The following is an 18,288-nucleotide window of genomic DNA, read 5'->3' on the forward strand; positions in this document are numbered from 1 at the left end:
TAGTAGGAAGCGCTCCACCATGAGACACGCTCCCCATGGGGAACTGCAGCCATGGGTCGGGCTACTGGACGATGCAGCATTGGTTGCACGAAACCTCCGTTGGCATGCTCGTGAAAGCGCTCGTCCATTATCACGGGGTTCCCAGCGCGAGTGGGTGGTGCGTGGAGGTTGACGTCAGGTCTGCCAATGGGTCGAAAGGTCCACTTGTCCCAGCAGCTCTCAACGTCCATATCGTTGTCCTCGTTAAATGAGCACAGCTCTTCCTTTTCGCATCTGCAACAGAGATAGACACAATGAGTCTCTACACGCCAAACGTAAAGACTAGTCTTCGTACCGATCAAGGGAAGCGCCACGAAAGATCAATTCGGGAGATGTCACCCGTCGTGGTTGCGGGACAAAGACGCGTTTGGCCTTGGCTTGTCGATCCAGGTCCGTGAGATCAAGGCCAGGATCCTTCTTGTCCAACGAACCGAGCAATGACGGCGCGCGATGACCGTCCATGCCACCTTCACTGCCGTAGTTGTTCAATCCACCGTCCTGCGGCGCGTTCGTCTGCAACTTCGCAAAACGACAACTGAAGAGTTTCGCAATCGATTTATATCGCATCCGGATACCCCAACAGGTGCACCAATCATTTGTCGTTCTATCCGGGCGATCCCTCCTGGATAGGAAGCGCGGTGGGGCGACAGGCGGCCAATATAAGCATGACAAACGACGACTGTGCACAGATCACGGCATATATGAACGTGTTCATCACGACTCTACTGCTTTACGCGTACATGATACCCAATGCAAAGCCAGCGGCGAAACCACCTGCATACATCAGACGCTACATCACTGCATGGACGAGGTGGGGTTTCTCCTACCCGACGAAGGAAGGTTGTGCTTGGACAACGCCAAGAACTTTTTCCACCAGATCTTGAAGTCATCGGGGGTGATCTTTCCGTCCCCGTTGGGGTCCACGGCCGCAATTGCGTCCTTCTCGACCTTCTTCCAGTCGATTTGAATGTATCCCGCCGACTCCGCCATCTAGAAAAAAGTACGGAATGCACATTCAGAAGAGAGCATTCCCATTACCTGGGCTCCGACAAACACCACACCAATCGCAACGGCAGCGATTTTCCCAATGGATTTGACTGCCATCCCCGCACAAAACCCCACGGCGCCGCCAAAGGACACTTGCCCAATCGAACCGCCGTATTGATCAATCAAGCGACTCACTGGGTCGTCCTTCTTGCCATTGCCCCCGCCAATGCCACTTTCACTCTATAGAATGTATTCTCATGAGTTTCGAACAGTCGACACACACAGATGCGAAGCGGGTTTCATACCTTCAGTGTTCTGGTGACCGCAGCTTGGCACTGCGCAACTGTGGAAGATTGAGACGGCGAGTTTGATATATGGGGCGATCAAACCATTCAAGGAAGACACGCAAGCCATGCCGAGCACACCCAAAGCGGTCACGCGCGCAGTCAGATGCTTGACGTTGAGCTTCATCGGCGCGGACGCACCTAACACATCACAAAAAGTGACGGACGCAACCATGGATACACAATCGTACCATTCGCGCGAGTGGCGCGAGTTACTAGTGTTCGAACCAACGAAGACTTGCGTTCAACTATGCGCACGCAGGCATCAGCGGCCGTCACGGCAACGGAGCGGACATACCAGCACGAAGCGATTGGGCCAGCATCTCAGCTGATGAAAATTGTGCGACTGGCGAGCTTGTGGCGAGCCGGATACAGCGTAGGTGATCGAGATATCCGGAAGACACAAAGTATCCGGACGATGAATATGCACCATCTTTACCACTGCACTCTCGCCACCTTCGCCCAGGCGGGCACCCAATGGAGGCAGGATGCATGCGCCCTCTCATTTGCATGCACTTCACTTTCGCCACACGTGTTACTTCAAGAATGTAGTGGATGGTGGGCGGTGTGACTCCATTGTCAACGGCCCAGCCGCCACACTGCTCGACGCATGCTGGTTGTGGCGGTGATTGGTGTTGAACCGCTTGAATCGACCAATCCCACCAAGCCTTTTCATTGACACATCCACCCCTGGAAACAAGCAGTACACTGTTGTGTGCCCTCCCTGGCTGCTGGTGGCGCAGCCGACACACTGTCGAACAATGGCGTCCAAGCCCACACACACGACCGTCCGACCGATGAAGTCCCTAACGAATCCACGACGTCTAAAATCCACCGAAATCTCCATCTCCGTTATCCGGATGCACCGTCGATCGAGTTTCACGCATAAACAAACAAGGTGGGCAATACTTGAAAGGTGTCCGAGAAACATGCTCAGGGTAGCGCGAGGCGGTAAGAGCTGCGCTAAGGTCTGTGCTCAACGATGCGTCCGGTAGTTGACTCCAAGAACTCGCTGGTTCGAGCACTCTCATCTCCCGTCAGAGGCACTGTCCTGCGGCGGATAGCAGTCTCAGGCCCACCATTGCACAAATCAGGCTGCAATCATATCGTGACCCGGCTTACCGTCATGAGTTTGCTGGGCTTGGCTGGCACACGCACATTCATCTGTAACTTCGAGCATTGGTACATTTCGTTGACGTTGCTCCTCTAGTGTCGCCAGCACTGTGCACAGAATCCTCACAAGACCGTTCGAAAAGCAGCGTAAGTTTCACACATAGTAACATCAGAAAAAGCTCATTCATGGCAGACACATATCCCCCGCAGCGACAGCGACATGAAAAAGTGTGGAAGCAGCCCTTTTTGTTCCTGGGAGGGGGTTGCGATGAGGTTCATATGTGGCGCCGCCGTTGGCACCGTGGCCAGTTTTACCGTCACGAGAGCAGCACTTGCAATTGTCGGAGTCATCGTGAGTTACCAAGTACGTATCCTCTAACTGCTGTAGGTCACATTTTTTAATTGCCTTGATGAGAACAGGTCGCCTCCGTTGTGGAGATCATTGCGAAGGAGTGGGAGGAAGTCGAAGCCTTCTTTGTCGCTACTTACATCGCAGACGGACGCGTCCAGTGGAGCAAGCTTCGAGACGATGCAACCCAGTATATTGGCGTTGACACGGCCACTACAATCGTCCGCGCAGGTGAAAAAATCCTGGCGTACCACAAGTGGGCCATGGCGAACGTTTACTCACGTACGTTTTTTCAGCATTTCCTCGTGATCTCTCACATGATTCTACATCCAGCTGAGTTCGCCATTGGCATTATTGCGGGAACCCTCAGCTAAAGCCAATTAACTTCGCTTGACAACGATGAAAGGCGGCTCGAACTTTATTTCTGTTATACCAGCAGTCCATACCAACATGCACTTGCTCGCATGTGCCATTGTCGGTACACATTGACTAGTGCGAGCAACACTAGTCACTTTGTAACCCACGATGACCCCTCCAAGGGCTGTTTTTGTGGTGGTGAACCTACCCACAATGCCAATGAGGCTCCTTAAAAACGACCTCCAACAGTAAATGGTTTGCTGCGATGTTTTTTTCATGTAGCTGTCGTCGCGGGGATATGTGTCCACCATGAATATGCGAAATTGCACCTGCAAGACTGAAAAGGGCGACTTCAGGTGTAGAGTGCATTGGATTGTTGCACTGGAACCGTGGTTCATCGATCCTTCCCAGACTTTGCAGATCATGGTGGCTTTTGACTACGATTCTGTCCAAGGGCTGTGCAGAGTGCGTTGTGCCACATGGAGTTGCGTGGAGTTGGCCATCACGCCCTGGCGACATCGACGATGTCGTTCGAACCGAGTCACGAAATTGAATGATTTAGGCGAATGTAGGCACCAAAACTTGTGAGAGTTGATTGTATCGCGTGTTTATGTGACGTCGTTGACTGGGAGGAGCGACGTTTGTTCCATCCTGACGCAACGCGAAGGAGTGTTCTCTCTCCTATACGCGGATCTGCAAGGTATTCGAGCACTTGTGCAGTATTATGGTGGAGGATTCGATAGCTCATGGAACTCCCATCGCTGAAAATGACAAAGAAATGCGTGATCCAGACCATTCGAGAATTTCGTTGAATTAAGGGAATACCATGTGGACTTGTGAAACTTTATATGCCCTCTTCCAGTAGTATAAACAGATATCGGACAATCTGAATCTCGCCGCGAGGCGATTCTCATGGCGGTGATGAATCCGTGGAAAGTGCGGGTGCTGTGCAGCACCCGGGATGCCGTCATGGAGTCGTCGCTGATTTCCAAGCAACCGCTCAATCCCCGTCAGTTTGAATACCATCCTGTCGATCCATCGCTGCTCGTGTTTGGAACATTTTCAGGACAAGTGGTGGTGTGGAACCACTCAGTCAACCGCGCGCATTTTGCGTCGAGGGCACACCAGCTGAGTCCAACAGAACAGGTTTTAGGGCTCTCATGGTTGCACAAACGCGAGTATCAAGATAGATTCGTGGTCGGGTCCCAAAAAGGCACGATCTCGTTGTGCTCAATGACCACCCCTTCCCAGCAACCACGTCAGTTTGTTCCATTTCCCCACCTCAGCTCCGTTCACGTGAGCATGGACGACCAGCAAGTCCTTGTGAGTGGCAATTCCCACTCTGTGCGCATTTATGACATGCAGTCCGGCCATATCGTTCGCACGTTCGACGACATTCACGAAAAGGAGATCAACCTTTCCAGGTACGGCACCCCTGAATGTGAAGATGATTGTATTAAATAACCACAGGTTCGCCAATTTATCCCCAACGCTCTTCGCGACCTGCTCGTTCGACAAAACTGTGAAGCTCTGGGACACCCGAAGCCCCACGACAACCCCCATCTACACATGTATGTCGGCAGGCGAGAACCTCACCATTTGCTTCTCTCCCGACGACCAGCGGCTGCTTGTGTCTGCAATCGATGACGAGTTCAACCAATTCAGCCTCCTGAACGGCAAGCTTGACTGGGGGTACTCTCTCCTGCACTTGGACGACAACTGATCTGGCATGCACGCAACGATAGGCTCGCCCCCCAAAGGCACGGAGACAAGTCATCGTATTCGCGGTCGTATTACACAACAAGCGGCAACTTGATCCTGAGGTTCGTTTTGTTTTGTTCTTGGAGAGAATACCCCTGAACACAATGCAAGTGGTTCGACGGACCACTCCGTTGTGCGCATGTACTGCGCCCACACCGGTCGCCTCTTGCATGGATCAATCCAGTACTCTGGCCGCAAACAGTCGGCTCTGCACACGCTATCACTGCGAGCAAATCCACACGACGAGTTGAAATTCTGTGTACGAAAATATGCCACAGTCACAAGGATGAGACTGAATGAATGGCTGCTGTAGGCGCTCGTGGCGTACACGGATGTGTGCCAAATCAACGAGTTGATCGAAAATACGATGGTCGGGACTGGCCAATCGTCCGATGCTGAGTACATCCACACGTTTTCTCCGTCTTGGGAATTCCGACAAGCGACAACGGCCACTCTGCTGGAGGATAAGGAAACAGCTGACGTCGAGTTCTCAGTGCATTCGCAGTGCGTTCGAGCCCATTCGATTGTGCTTGCTGCTCGGTCGCAGCGGTACGAGCACCATTGTCGGCTGTGGCCATGACCAATGCCCATAGATTGGCTGCACTGCTGACAAGTCCCCGCGAAGGTCGACCATGTGAAAGTCCTGTGGCTTTTGACCAAGTCACGGACGATGGCGCCCAGTTAGTCGTATGTGGGTATCGCTTGCGCGTGTATTGTTCGATGACGTCGCTGCGCGCGTTTTTGGTGTATTTGTACTCGGACAACGTCGACATGCCGGATTACGACCCGTCCACATGTCAGCATCTCGTACATTTGGCGCTTTACTTTGACCTCCCGCACCTCGTGTCGCTCATCGAGATGAAGTGCTCGCAGAACCTGTCGATCCAAAATGTCCGCTCGGTGTCGAACTTTGCGCTCCAAAATCAACTCCACCAACTCCTGTCGTCGTGCCTGCGGTACCTCATCATGCATCGTGGCGTGATCGGGTCTCTGCAAGGGTGCTACCCCAGTATACGGTACTTGCTCAGCGAAGAACTCAAAGGATGTACCTACACCCAAGGCATCCTGGAGTGTTACGGCCATCTCTGCATCGTCGACTCGTTGCATCGGTTGGTCCTCATCGGCGGCATTTGCCACTCGACCATTCACCCGAGCTACATCTCACCCAAGCATGTTCTTGTTCTCGACATGGAAGCCAGTCTAGGCACGAAGGTCAACACAACGGGCGACTGTCCTTCATCACTCGTGTTCAGCGCCGCCTGCGCCATCGATGCCGTCAGGTACATTGTGTGCGGAGGGGGGCACTCCCAGCAACCGAACGACGACCTTCTACTCTTCGACTCACGAGAGTTCCGATGGTCCAAAGTGGATGTGGTATCCACCTCATCTCCTGTCCTCGGGCGTGTGGGTCACTCTCTGACGCGAGATATGTCGCCGCAAGGAAGTCGATTGATCCTGTTTGGAGGCTGCAACGTCCGCACGAAGGAGTACTACAACGATGTCCATTGCTTGAACATTACTCAAAACAACCGACTCGACTGGTCATGTCCGATGGTGTTGGGTACCCCTCCACTGGCATGCATGGCGCACTCTGCCACGACCGTTTACACCAAGAACTCTTTCGACGACGACTGCTCCGTTATGGTAGTGTTTGGCGGCGCGGGCCAAGGCTACGTTCTCAGCACGCTCAACATTCTGCACATGTCGGAAACGTACTTTCGATGGGAAACCCCAGAGACAAGTGGCCGTGCACCGGGTGCACGGTACGGTCACAGCGCCGTGTGGGTGCAGCCAAAATCTACCGAGAAGGTCAATTCGATCCTGATCTTTGGTGGAGCGCTATCGTGCCCGTGCCAGGACTTATTCGTGGTCGAAATCTCAATCGGGGGGCAACACAAACCGTCCTATGCCACATGGTCACTCGTGCAGACGCAGGGTGTGCCTCCGTCCCCTCGCTACCGCCACTCGGCTGTGCTGTCATCCTGCGCTCGATACATGCTGGTGTGTGGCGGAATTGGCAATGACAGTGACAAGCCAATGTCGGATGTTGTGGTGCTCGATCTCGTCTCGAACGAGTGGGCAAACGGAATTATCAAGACAATTGAGCCAGGGGTGGATCATTCGATCATTGTCCAACAGTCGAAGTGGTACACGGATATAGTGAACATTGTGGACTCACCAGCCCAAAGCGACGTTGTTTTTTTGTTCGACGCCGACACGCCGCCACTGCATGCCCACTCGCTCTTCCTCAAGCGATCTCTTCACATGCGCCGTATGCTCCAGACTGGTATGCTCGAAAGTGTCCAAGGCACCGTGTCGCTCAACAAGTCCAAGTCTACCGTCCGCGCGTTGCTCGAATTTGTGTACACAGACCGCCTTCGCGTCCTCCCAGGAGACCTGCTGGAATTGCTTGATCTTGCCCATTCGTTCAACATGGCTATCCTGTCCATGCTCCTGCAGGTAGTGACACTTGACGGGAGGTTGCCATAATGAACTGTAGGGAATTGCCGTGAATTTGCTGGACGAAGTGAATGTTGCATCAATGCTTGTGTTTGCCGACATCCACGACCTCAAGTCGTTGAAACTCGGGTGCATTACGTTCATTTTGCAGCGCTGGAGGTGGGAAGAGGCCAAGGGCTTGTTTCAAGACGAAATCGGCGGCGCTCTCCGCGACGAGCTTGAGCTGTGGGGCTCCACCCCTGGGCATGCGTACATGTTCAACCAAGCCCAGTATCATATCACCGTGTAAAGGCACCCATTGCGTGGCGTCTGTATTCCCGGTGTCGGATCTGTATTTATCTCGTTGGTCGGAATTATTGCAACGCTAAACTCTATTTTATTCAATCAACTGACACTCTTTAGTTTCGAAACATTCACAGTTATCCTTGAGGATTCAGTCCAAGTCGTCGTCGCTATTGTCGTACTCGGGGTCGACCGGACTTGCGTCGTTCGATCGCTTGCCATGTGCTGCTTTCTGCTTGGCTTTCGATTGCAACAATGTGTGCCTACCGATTCAACTGTAAGCCCACAATGCGTTGTGATCTCCCGTTTGGATTCCTTTCAACGTACCCAACGACTCCAATGCGCAGCTCAAAGTTCTTGATCTCGGCCTTGAGGGTCTGAAGGGCGGCTTTGATTTGCACCAGTGGCGATGTATCCGTCATTTTGCTGCCCTTGTTGTCCATATCCGACTGAATAAAGAGAACGCGCGGTATTTAGCAAAGGACAACGCAAAGACGGGCATGTGCGCACCTTGGTCTCACGCAGCTGCTCCGTGATCTCCGAGTGCTGGTTTGTCATCGCGTTGACCTTCTCGGATCCTTCTTTACACCGCTCCGTGATTGCTTGGAGCTTCTCCTTGATCTGATGGTACTCTTGACGCTATGACGACAAGTTAGCGACGCCTGCCGTGCGCAGTAACCTCACCAAATTATCGAATTCGTTGTTGATGTGCTTTTCCTTCTCCGCCATGCGCTGAATCACTTCCGAGAGCTGGCTCGTGATTGCTTTCAGTTGCGTCGTGGTGCCAGCCAGGTTCTCTGTGATGGTCTACCCCGCTCATGATGCGACCACTACATGCAAAATAATTGTTTTCGAGGTCGTACCACACTGTGCTTTTTGGTCTGCTCAATGTGCGTGTGCCACTCCTTCCCTTCGTCTTCCTTCATCTTGGCCTTTAACTTTGGCCCTACTCGCTCGAGCTCGGTCTTCCAGAGTAACGGGTCGACCGTCGTCAAAATGATTTGCTTGGTTGACTCTTCCAGGTCGTTGTCTTCGACTTTGCCGCGAGTTGTGTACATTTCCTCTTCTTCCTCGATGGGCACTTCGTCTTCCGCCTCGACTTCGAGGTTCTCATCGACCTCGGCCTCCTCGGCGTATTCTTCTTTCGGGTAATTTGGCTTGGCCCAAGCAAACCCCCGGGCCGCAAGTGCCTTGTCGCAGATAAACTCGAGCGTCGTGCACACGGCTTCGCCATACCCTTGCTTGAGCTTTGCGGCAGGAAAGTCCAGCGGAAACCCCAAGATTTTGAGCGACAATATCAACTTGTTCACGCTCGTGTTTGGATCGTCATACTTGTCCACGACAAAGTCTTGCTCGCACACCTTCATGAGGAACACGACTACATCGAGGAAGCTCTTGAATTGAGCACTATAGCCATGCGATTAGAGGGAGCCAGGAAGTGGGCAGCCACGGCACCATCGCACCTTGCATTCTGTGCCACCAGCGCAAATTGTGTGTCCGTAAAGGCGACGAAGTTCTTCTTCTTGGACATTTCCTTTTCGTACCCCAAGATGCGGAGTTTCTCTAGCGCGTTCCCCATCGCGGTCACTGCAGCATCCTACGCCATCGGCATCGTGAACTGGTAGCCACTCCATCACTAGGCACAGGCTCTCCTACATCTCTCGAGCGCGGCTCCTTGTTTGCGTCTTCACCCTTGGTCGTGTCCACGTCATCTGCTTCATCTGCCATCTTCGAGATTGAAAATCGCGAACGGGCGGCCGTTGGCTGAGGCGGTTTCAATTTCGTAACCGGCAATTATCGGACTATCCAAAAACGAGAAAAACGGGAAAATTTGGCGAATTAATTACGTAATTTACGACGCACAGCGGGCGTTGATAATTCAATCATGCGGGTGCTCGTCCGCTCCAATGCCTTCTACGTCCATGCAAGCCACCCGTCAGATGCATGCAACAGCCCTGCATGTCGAAAATGTCGACGTACCTGTGTCCTGGCACTTTTTCGAGGCGACGAGGGTGACGGCGACACCTCCATCAGCCGTTTTGAGGTCCGTAGCTCGATCAACTCCGCCAGGGGGTTTGGTGCGTCTTGTGTGTGTCGATTTCGTCTGCGTTTCTGGTGGGACGGCGTCTTCTCGGGGTTACGAGGACGGTCTTTATGGTTCTGGGCTCCATTGGGGTCATTCTCGACGAGTTTGGAGAGCGGAACATCTTCGTCGGTGGTAAGTTCAGACCCCGGGTCGTCGGGTACAGCACCACTGCATCCTTTGTAATGATCGCATGCCTGAAACAGTTTGTCAGACCTGGCCGCCATTGACACACATATAAATGTACCAGAAGATGGAGGTCCACGCTCTGTCGTATCGGCGTCAGGAGGCAAATGTGCTGGCACGCGACCCGACCCTGTCGATTCGATTTGACATGTGTCGCAAAGAACCGTTCAAAGCTGAGTAATTTCTTGGATAGAATGTCGAAAACTTGGCCGTCTAGACGAACGCTGAGTGATGCAATGACAAATCCTTAGTGAATCGCACCTCGCAGCTCACCGAGAGCTTCTTCGCTCACAAAGCGGTCGCGCTTGACCGAGTAGAGTGTCACATGCTTGCCCTGGAGATGAGAGCACATGCTCACTTCGACCTGTCGTCGACGGGGTCCCAACACCTTGAGCACTTCTTCATCCTCTATCTCCGATTCGAGCGGAATATACACTTTTTTCCCATCCTTGTACACGATGTTCTCATTGTTCTTGGATGCTGTTTTAGGCTTTTTGGTGCATTGATCCATGGCCTTCTTAGCTTTGAGCATGGACGATGTTCGCCTCAGGAGCGAGGGATGCGCCTTCGCGAGATCTAACGGCGGTGGGGACGCTAACGCTTCCAGGGCTGCGAGGGACGCCTTAAGCGCTTGAGCACTGTCGGTCGTGCGTTTTTGCGTCAACTCCTTGTTGCGGCGTATGATGTTGCCGAGGATTGGAGCCGTTGTGGCGGAAGGTACTGGTCTTACGTCGTTGATATCAAGAACTGGGAGACCGTTACCAAGCCCCATACACGTCATGGACGCGATAACATTGCGTGTAAGACTATCTCGTACGAAAGGCGCCGACACACACCGCAGCAGCATGTGCACGTCTTGCAGAAAGGCCGTGTCGTCGTCGTATTGGTGATGGCGCATCTTGGTTCGAATGCAACGAAGCTTCCATCGATATACCTCCGACGATGCCGCAAAGACTTCTACGCCATTCACATGCACCATGGACGATAGCACGAACCCGTACGACGTATATCGAGGTAGGATGTCTCCGTCCTCGGCGCCGGCGCCCATCCTGGTGGATTTGCACCGGTGGAGCTGATACGGTGAACAATTTGACCAATCTAACGACATATTTTGATTGGACAAAAGAAGTGGAAATTTCGGCTCAAGTTCAATCTGATTGGTTTTTTGGGACACAGGATCTTCAAGGCGAGGTTCCGATGAAACCCGTCTTGGTAGCGCGATAGGTGTCATGCCATTGGTGATGGAGACCTCATTCGGCAAGATACACCGTCGACGCTGTGGCTGACAGAGTCTATTTAGTCCGATCTAACGGTCGGATGAAGTCCCGCTCCAATCTCAGAAGGGTTAAACCCCTAGTACAATGTTTGCAAACCTTTCACGCATCTTGAGATATCATGTGTTGGCAAGCGCTGATGCATGACCGAGTTCTTCACAACAGAACCCATTACCTTGATCGCCACGGTTATGCACATGTCAAGTAATTGCATCCAGAACCATTCAAGGCGAGAGGTGCAGAGGGCGATGCTGTCAATGGGGAAGTGCCCTCTTGAGTCGGTCGACCTTGGTCCTCCATCCGGATCCGGTTGCGAGCCCACAGCGGTCGAAAATTCAAACACGACGCCATCGCAATGCCGCGAAAGAAGGGAGTGATCTGGTCGTTCTTCAATGACCTGCCGGACGACGAGTCGTCGAGATTGAAGATGAGTCGCGTCGAGTGCAAGTACTGCAAAGGGAACGTGGTCAAGAGTACTAGCCGCCTTCGCTCGCACTTGCGCATCTGCCCCAACTTTGACGGCGCTCTCATGCCACCACTGGATGACGACGACGACGACGATGGTGTGCCCGATTTCAAAGACTCCAAACTCGCCAAAGATGACATTAGCAAGGGGGATTTGTACCATCCATTCAGTCGATATATTGACCACACGCTTCTCAAGGTACTTGCGTCTTGCGAAAAAGGTGCTTGACGAGAACATAGCCCGATGCGACACCTCATGACATCGCTGCACTGTGTCGCGAAGCCCACGAAAACGGATTTTACTCTATCTGTGTGAACAGCGTGCATGCCGCGTATGCTCGCCAGGTGTGTCCTTCGTGTTTGATCAACGCTTGCCTTGGTTTCGAAGTGTGGGAGTAGGTGCTGGATAGCCTCGAAAAGAAGGCGAAGCGAACAAATGGTCATCATGTCAAGGTGACGTGCGTGGTCGGTTTTCCATCTGGAGCAACTCCGTCTGAAATCAAGGCTCTTGAAGCTGCGCATTGCCTCACAGCGGGTGCCGAGGAGATCGACATGGTTCTGTCGATTGGACACCTCAAGAGTGGCGACCATGCCTACGTGTTGCGTGATATAAGGTACCTACGTCCCGTCAGTTTGAGCTCAACGTGTTTGCTTGTAGTGCAGTGGTATCAGTGTGCAAGAAGCACAACGCTGTGAGCAAAGTTATTCTGGAAACCGCGTTACTTTCAGAGGCGGAAATTGAAACGGCGAGCCACTTGGCCATCTCAACCGGAGCCGATTTCATCAAAACGTCGACGGGATTTTCAACCCGTGGGGCGTCCGTTCACGACGTTCAACTCATGGCGCGCATTGCCCACCCGCGAAATGCCCAAGTCAAAGCGAGCGGGGGCATTCGGTCGTTGGAGGAGGCGCAAATGATGATTCACGCGGGGGCGACGCGACTCGGCACGTCGGCCAGCTTGGCCATTGCGCAAGCCATTCCCCCTCCGGCGGCCACCACGACGAATGCCTCAGTTGCGCCCGTCGTTTCAACCGACTACAACATGAGCCTTTGATATCACTTGAACGAATACACTCCCATGTTAAGACACACAATTGGTATTCCCTTCTCCGGTCAAAGATCACAACTGGTCGTGATTCTGACAGAACTAGTTTTTTCGGTGATGGCCAGCCCCGCGGACGTTCCCTGCCGAGTCGCCCCAACCTGATTCATCAACTGTGCGTCGTCCGGGCACCGGATGCCCCTACACGCCTTCAGTTGGGCGCTGTGTGGCCTCGCGAATTGCGCATGCGATGAAAGTCGCAGGCTGACGCTCCGCAGGTCTAACAATAAAAGGATTTCAGAGTCACTAAAAAGTTGGACCCAGTGAATTTGAAAAGCCGAGATGCAGCTTCGACCTCTGCTTCTGTGAACAAAGCCGTCTCCAAATATTGACATTGCATACGACATTGACGCGGCACTTGCACACTGCGACGACCGCACTGACCCACGAGGACGTCAACCTGGTGGTTCATCGAGTGCAGGAATTCCTCAGTTCTTGCACCATGCAGGCGTGCCATTCATTCACCCACAGGAATCACCGTGTCGGAATAATCTCATTTGATTCGTTAAAAATACTGAGATTTTCGACTTTTGTCCAATGAAATGCCGTACGATTCCTGTTTTCTTACACAAGAGCTCAGCATGACCGATCAACTTAAACGTGTTCTGGGGTTGCTCGATCCCATCGTCGCAACCCATCCTCACCACGCTCAAAGCTAGTACTGACCGACTGCGACATCGTTGCCGTGTGTAATTGCGACGCCTCCTGACGTGCCAAGTCGAGTGGCACCGGCAGCGACCATCTTATGAGCATCTTCCAGAGTTCGGATTCCGCCGCTGGCTTTGACATGGACGTTTCGAGGGTGTGCGATGCGACTCATCGTCGTAACATCATCAATCGATGCCCCGCGAGAGGAAAAGCCCGTGGACGTCTTAATGAAATCGGCTCCTGCTGCGATGGCCAAGTGGCTAGCCGTCTCGATCTCGGTTTCTGTCAGCAGGGCTGTCTCGAAAATCACTTTGCACAACGCGCGTTTGGCTTTACACACGGTCACGACAGCACTGCACACTACGTAAGACTTCGCTCGAAATGCGATGAAGGACCCGACGTACCAAATGTCTCGCAGCACGTACGCATGGTCACCCGCTTTGAGTTTTCCAATAGCTATCACCATGTCGATCTCCTCGGCCCCATCGTCAAGGCATTGCGTCGTTTCGAATGCTTTGACGGCAGTCGATGATGCTCCAAGTGGGAAACCCACGACACAACACACTTTTACATGGCGAGGACATGTCGAGCGCTTGAGGGAGTCGCGTGTCAACGTGTCCAGCACCTGTGCTGAAACTCATCAGCTCTCGCTCACAAGAATATACGAACCTCTCGTGCGTAGGACGCGTACATGCCATTGACGCACACGGACATAAATCCGTTCTCCACTGCCTCCTTGCACAACACTACAATGCTGTCGGGTGTTGCATCTGCCTGCAGCAATTCGCTCTGTCAGGCAGATTAAGTCATCGGCAAGTCACGTACTTTGAGAAAGGTGTGGTCGATGAGTCTACTCAAAGGATGGTATATCGCGTCGGACTCAGCCTTCACAGCGTTGCTGTTGTCGGTTGCAAGAGTGCCTGCAGGCAGACAGCCGTCGAAGCTGGGGCAGTTCTGCGCGTGAAGGTGCACCGACTTGGACACAATATCTTTGCAATGTTTGCATTCCATGCTCCCCATCTTCATTACGGTGTTCTCGTTCATCGGTACGTCGTCAAACTTGTTCGACATCGCTGGTTGCCGTCTGCCGCTCTAAAATATAAGTGCTTGATTCACCGACTCTGTTCCCCCCATCTCCTGGGTGGTTTTTATCGACTTCAAGTAGGTTTTATACCGATCTTGCGACACGACAGGAATACATGAACGAGAACGTTAAACTGTTCACAGGTTAAACAACACCGGAAAATTTCCGGATGTGACCATATAACCTTCCTTTTTTGTTGAAGGTGCGCCCGAGAAGACGCGCGATCGTGGACGTTCCACACGTGCAGCCGCCAGGATGACGAAGGAAACGACATGCAGAGTACGAAGTGCGAATGTCAGCTCCAAGCAGGCGCAGCAGGTACGACGGACGCATCAAGTGGTTTTTCTCTCGTTTGCTCGAAGTTTCACGAGTTGGGCAGGCGGAAAATGAAATTTCCGTGTCATGCGCATTTGATATCACCACTGGGAACATGATGGGAGATCTCGAATCGCTGCTGGAGATGGACGTGGATGTATACACCGAACAGGAAGAGCACCTTGGCTTTGACCCATGCGTGTCGTTGGAAACACTGGTTAGCGATTTCAAGTCATGTCAGGGACGTATGGACGAGAACGACCCGTAGGCCCTTCAAAGTCCTCATGGCAGCAACTCCGTCGAAAAGACATGGAATGAAGATGGCGATAACAACGGCGTGGCTGCAACCTCCGTCGATCCCTCACCTGAAAGTTTCTCCTGCACACAAGAACGACGACGGCTCTCGCTGAGGAAAGGTTTGATCCATACGATGAGGATGACACGTCCCTAAGCCTCGTATGCGGTAGAGCTGTTTCAGCATAGAATAAAAGCCCAGGATCTGTCGTCTCCAGGGCCCAGAGCAGGAAACGACACCGATGGCATGACGTCACTCCGTCCTTCGTACGAAGACCCCGAATACGACTTGGCGTCCCCGCTCGCCCTTCCTCCATCACCAACATCGTTCCTGGAGCCCTATGATGACGCACTTGGTCATTCTTCATGTCTTAACAACCAAGACGACGTCAGGTTGGACCCAATTCTGTCCAAGGCAAGCCCGGCGTCCACAAGACTACGCGTCCCCAAAGTCAAACACGGAGGCATATATTCGTTATTGCTCAAGGGGCTCAAGCGCCCCGAGGAAAATGATTCGGCCGTGCTCGTGGAGTCTACCAAGGACAGCGCAGCAAAGGGCCATTCATTGGTGTGCGTCGGCACAGACACGTTTGGTGAAATGACCGCACTTGGTTCGGACCTCTCCACTTCATCCATGGTATATGAAACTGTGATGCCACCGAATTGTAGCTCAAGCGTGCTGTGCTCTAGCGCATGTCGCCTTCGCCTTCCATGATGCAAGTTCGGCATGGCGGCATTTATCGGTTGCTGCGCGAGAAAACGTAGTGTCCCTCCGTGTGTTAACTCAAACTTGTTGTACAATTCTGGCATGCCTCGCAGCATATCTCGAGTCTTTTGGATTTGACGAACATGGCGTGATCTATCGTCGCCCCTTCGTCTTAACTTGACTCACAAGGGCAGACTTGTTCGTGAGGATGTTTATCCTGAGGAGTATTGCCGATTCGGAGGAAGCCAGTTGTATGCCTTTCTCATCTCTGGCCAACTGCGATGAACACCTCAACTCCTCACGGTACTTGACACAATACTCCATCCATGAGGCGTGCATTTCGTCCGTGCTCTCGTTTTATTAATCAGCCGCTCGCACTCCTCTGCATGTGCCTTGCCAGCCAAAGTTGTTGCCCTGCACACTCGCGCCATTCAGTTGCTCTGTTCTGTGTCGCATCGTTTGAATTCACTCACCGTGTTAGATGTCGTGCCGAAACTGTTATGCTCATTTTATCTCGTCAAGAGGAGTATTTCGCTCGCTCAATTCATGTCTGTGTACTCCATTTTAATCATGTTCCAATGTACTAGTACATTGCGTTCCAAGGTAACAAGGTACATGGTTTTGTCCAATTATTGCACATGTCACGAAAGTCTCGAAATATTTCAGGGAGTTGTTTTGAACGATGCAGAACTTGCTACAACACGCCCCCGTTAAGTCCACACTTCGTACTCAGGAGTAAATAAAAATATGAAGTGATATTTCTATAGATATTTCGTACTTTATCCAACCAGACCCACTTTTTATGTAAAAATAGTAAAAAACCGACTCGAGTGCGATCGAACCTAGGGAGGGCGCAAACGGACGGGTGAGGGAGCGCCGCATTTTCAGAGCCAACACATTCGTGCCAGATCACCATGCCCAACGTCAAAGCTGAATTCGGAATCGCCCTTGCTCTTGGTACCGGTCTGGGCTTGGTGTGGAAGAGCTATGCCGATGGCGAGTTGAAATCCTTCGACGCCTTCTACCAAAACTTGAAGAAGAAGACCCAGCGCAGCACTGAATAGACTACGGTCCACGACATGGCGACGTGACCACAATCCACAGGTTTGTGTCGCGACTCGTGCCCTACCAACTTACCTTGAATGCTCCATTGCCGTACCCTGTCGTAACAGCGTTCTCTAATGGAAGATGTCATTTATTCTTCGTATCCAACGGTCCCTTTGTGTCAACCTTTCTCGTCGTTTACTTTGCCCGATGGAATGTGGTCATCGAGCAAGTTACGAGCTGTGCACCGGACGAAAGCGGTGCGGGGCTAGTGACGTTGATCTCGGGCATTCGTGTCCTTCAAATCGGACATCCCATCACATGATCGTACAATCTTGGAAGAGGTCATGCACACCTCCACTGGTCTTTGTCCATTCCATTTTGTGGTTATGAAACGGCCATTCCAAGTGCAGTGGAACGTCCAAACTCATCGCGCCCACGCCGCAGGGAGAGTTGTGATGAGGATCTATATTCACCTCGAACCGACCAGCGAGTACGCCGAATGGACTTTTGTGTGCAAAGCACCGCTGACGCACGTCCACGAAGCAGTATCGGCATTCGCAGACGCGTATAATCGAAAGTTTACTGCTGTGACGCATCGTCTGTGCCCGACGTCACTCACAGTAACACTGACGAATTCCAAGAAACCCGTCGACCCGAACAAGAAGATCTCCACACTCCTCGATGAAGCCGTAGGACCGTCCTTGACAGAATCATAAACGGGTGTACGGTTGACGCCCATCGACGTAGGACTCGTGCGAGCTGACATTAGAGCCCCAAACACCGCAACCCGTCCCAACTTTAAGCCAACCAACCACGACACATGCCTCAGCGGATGGAACCGACTTGATTCTCGCGCAAGCTGCAAAGCATAAGCAAAACCAGGCGTGGAGGTCGGCCAAAGCACGTAGGTTTCGTCGCTTCATAAAATGCATCGGTTGTCATGATGCAGGCAGTGTGGGAGGTGGTGCTGGCCGACATGGATCCGGTCAACGTTGTCGCGATGCAGGGGATGGTTGACCTGTACGTTCAAAGCTCGCAGTGGACGAAAGCAAAGGCGTGGACTGCCAAGATGCTACCCCTCGTGACCACCACGGCCAAAGCAGCAGTTCGTCTTCAGTCGGCCAAATGTGACGTGCGCCTCAAGCAGTATGGCCAAGCTGTGACCATTTTGCAAGAGCTCTTGTCCGACCCAATTTTATCGGTGTGAATGTGACGTCAACCCGACGTGCTTGACGCGTCGTTCTGTAGCCAAGTGTTCATCACGACGCCACCATCCTGCTCGCGCACGCCTTGTACCATGGTGGACAGAGGAAAGAACAGGACGTGGCGATTTCGATTCTCGTTAGCATGCTCCAGGAATCAAATGAGTCCGACATGGATGCGATGGCATT

At 52.6% G+C, this 18,288-nt stretch overlaps 10 protein-coding genes across 14 annotated transcripts in view; 5 read left to right on the forward strand and 5 right to left on the reverse strand.

The window, feature by feature from the left end:
• Window positions 1-321: 321 nt before the first annotated feature.
• Window positions 322-501, reverse strand: H310_01126 (hypothetical protein; the record flags this gene model as incomplete). The annotated part of the gene is made up of 1 exon (XM_008864157.1): window positions 322-501. The coding sequence occupies one exon, from the start codon at window positions 499-501 to the stop codon at window positions 322-324; it is 180 nt and encodes a 59-aa protein (XP_008862379.1).
• Window positions 502-721: 220 nt separating this feature from the next.
• On the reverse strand, window positions 722-1,715 carry H310_01127. 2 transcript variants are annotated; one of them, XM_008864158.1, is made up of 7 exons: window positions 1,669-1,715; window positions 1,562-1,618; window positions 1,416-1,511; window positions 1,332-1,369; window positions 1,078-1,266; window positions 867-1,029; window positions 722-813 (listed from the first exon to the last, which is right to left on the reverse strand). In XM_008864158.1, exons 1-7 carry the CDS (start codon window positions 1,691-1,693, stop codon window positions 770-772), a joined length of 612 nt encoding a protein of 203 aa, XP_008862380.1. In that variant the 5' UTR covers window positions 1,694-1,715; the 3' UTR covers window positions 722-769. The 2 variants fall into 2 exon arrangements, with proteins under 2 accessions (XP_008862380.1, XP_008862381.1); XM_008864159.1 differs by having other exon boundaries at window positions 867-1,266.
• Window positions 1,716-1,962: 247 nt separating this feature from the next.
• Window positions 1,963-3,469, forward strand: H310_01128 (hypothetical protein). The gene is made up of 6 exons (XM_008864160.1): window positions 1,963-2,321; window positions 2,366-2,536; window positions 2,581-2,630; window positions 2,677-2,847; window positions 2,904-3,114; window positions 3,166-3,469. The coding sequence occupies exons 1-6, from the start codon at window positions 2,132-2,134 to the stop codon at window positions 3,204-3,206; spliced, it is 834 nt and encodes a 277-aa protein (XP_008862382.1). The 5' UTR covers window positions 1,963-2,131; the 3' UTR covers window positions 3,207-3,469.
• A 599-nt stretch (window positions 3,470-4,068) lies between these two features.
• H310_01129 (hypothetical protein) lies at window positions 4,069-7,884 on the forward strand. Of its 3 annotated transcripts, XM_008864161.1 has the most exons (7): window positions 4,069-4,613; window positions 4,660-4,881; window positions 4,935-5,012; window positions 5,062-5,209; window positions 5,264-5,499; window positions 5,544-7,410; window positions 7,451-7,884. In XM_008864161.1, the coding sequence occupies exons 1-7, from the start codon at window positions 4,102-4,104 to the stop codon at window positions 7,697-7,699; spliced, it is 3,312 nt and encodes a 1,103-aa protein (XP_008862383.1). In that variant the 5' UTR covers window positions 4,069-4,101; the 3' UTR covers window positions 7,700-7,884. The 3 variants fall into 3 exon arrangements, with proteins under 3 accessions (XP_008862383.1, XP_008862385.1, XP_008862384.1); XM_008864163.1 differs by having other exon boundaries at window positions 4,935-5,209; XM_008864162.1 differs by having other exon boundaries at window positions 5,544-7,884.
• Window positions 6,927-9,427, reverse strand: H310_01130 (hypothetical protein). The gene is made up of 7 exons (XM_008864164.1): window positions 9,349-9,427; window positions 9,156-9,289; window positions 8,556-9,099; window positions 8,377-8,499; window positions 8,203-8,331; window positions 8,020-8,141; window positions 6,927-7,955 (listed from the first exon to the last, which is right to left on the reverse strand). Exons 1-7 carry the CDS (start codon window positions 9,418-9,420, stop codon window positions 7,844-7,846), a joined length of 1,236 nt encoding a protein of 411 aa, XP_008862386.1. The 5' UTR covers window positions 9,421-9,427; the 3' UTR covers window positions 6,927-7,843.
• An 88-nt stretch (window positions 9,428-9,515) lies between these two features.
• H310_01131 (hypothetical protein) lies at window positions 9,516-11,040 on the reverse strand. The gene is made up of 4 exons (XM_008864165.1): window positions 10,223-11,040; window positions 10,023-10,174; window positions 9,673-9,972; window positions 9,516-9,606 (listed from the first exon to the last, which is right to left on the reverse strand). Exons 1-4 carry the CDS (start codon window positions 11,007-11,009, stop codon window positions 9,532-9,534), a joined length of 1,314 nt encoding a protein of 437 aa, XP_008862387.1. The 5' UTR covers window positions 11,010-11,040; the 3' UTR covers window positions 9,516-9,531.
• Window positions 11,041-11,569: 529 nt separating this feature from the next.
• On the forward strand, window positions 11,570-12,980 carry H310_01132 (deoxyribose-phosphate aldolase). The gene is made up of 4 exons (XM_008864166.1): window positions 11,570-11,899; window positions 11,941-12,045; window positions 12,100-12,314; window positions 12,359-12,980. Exons 1-4 carry the CDS (start codon window positions 11,591-11,593, stop codon window positions 12,753-12,755), a joined length of 1,026 nt encoding a protein of 341 aa, XP_008862388.1. The 5' UTR covers window positions 11,570-11,590; the 3' UTR covers window positions 12,756-12,980.
• Window positions 12,981-13,277: 297 nt separating this feature from the next.
• On the reverse strand, window positions 13,278-14,542 carry H310_01133 (deoxyribose-phosphate aldolase). The gene is made up of 4 exons (XM_008864167.1): window positions 14,277-14,542; window positions 14,121-14,225; window positions 13,856-14,076; window positions 13,278-13,804 (listed from the first exon to the last, which is right to left on the reverse strand). Exons 1-4 carry the CDS (start codon window positions 14,520-14,522, stop codon window positions 13,459-13,461), a joined length of 918 nt encoding a protein of 305 aa, XP_008862389.1. The 5' UTR covers window positions 14,523-14,542; the 3' UTR covers window positions 13,278-13,458.
• A 190-nt stretch (window positions 14,543-14,732) lies between these two features.
• H310_01134 (hypothetical protein) lies at window positions 14,733-15,961 on the forward strand. Its single transcript, XM_008864168.1, has 5 exons — window positions 14,733-14,853; window positions 14,915-15,067; window positions 15,119-15,266; window positions 15,318-15,781; window positions 15,835-15,961. The coding sequence occupies exons 1-5, from the start codon at window positions 14,791-14,793 to the stop codon at window positions 15,907-15,909; spliced, it is 903 nt and encodes a 300-aa protein (XP_008862390.1). The 5' UTR covers window positions 14,733-14,790; the 3' UTR covers window positions 15,910-15,961.
• Window positions 15,962-17,290: 1,329 nt separating this feature from the next.
• H310_01135 overlaps window positions 17,291-18,288 on the forward strand; it is a 4,974-nt gene continuing 3,976 nt past the window's right edge. For both annotated transcript variants that reach the window (XM_008864169.1, XM_008864170.1), the window contains exons 1-2: window positions 17,291-17,586; window positions 17,645-17,801. In XM_008864169.1, the coding sequence (XP_008862391.1) occupies window positions 17,353-17,586; window positions 17,645-17,801 (391 nt within the window). In that variant the 5' untranslated portion in view covers window positions 17,291-17,352. The remainder of the gene's footprint in view (window positions 17,587-17,644; window positions 17,802-18,288) is intronic.

This window comes from Aphanomyces invadans (genome assembly GCF_000520115.1).
Source record: "Aphanomyces invadans strain NJM9701 unplaced genomic scaffold supercont1.2, whole genome shotgun sequence".
NCBI lineage: Eukaryota > Oomycota > Saprolegniomycetes > Saprolegniales > Verrucalvaceae > Aphanomyces > Aphanomyces invadans.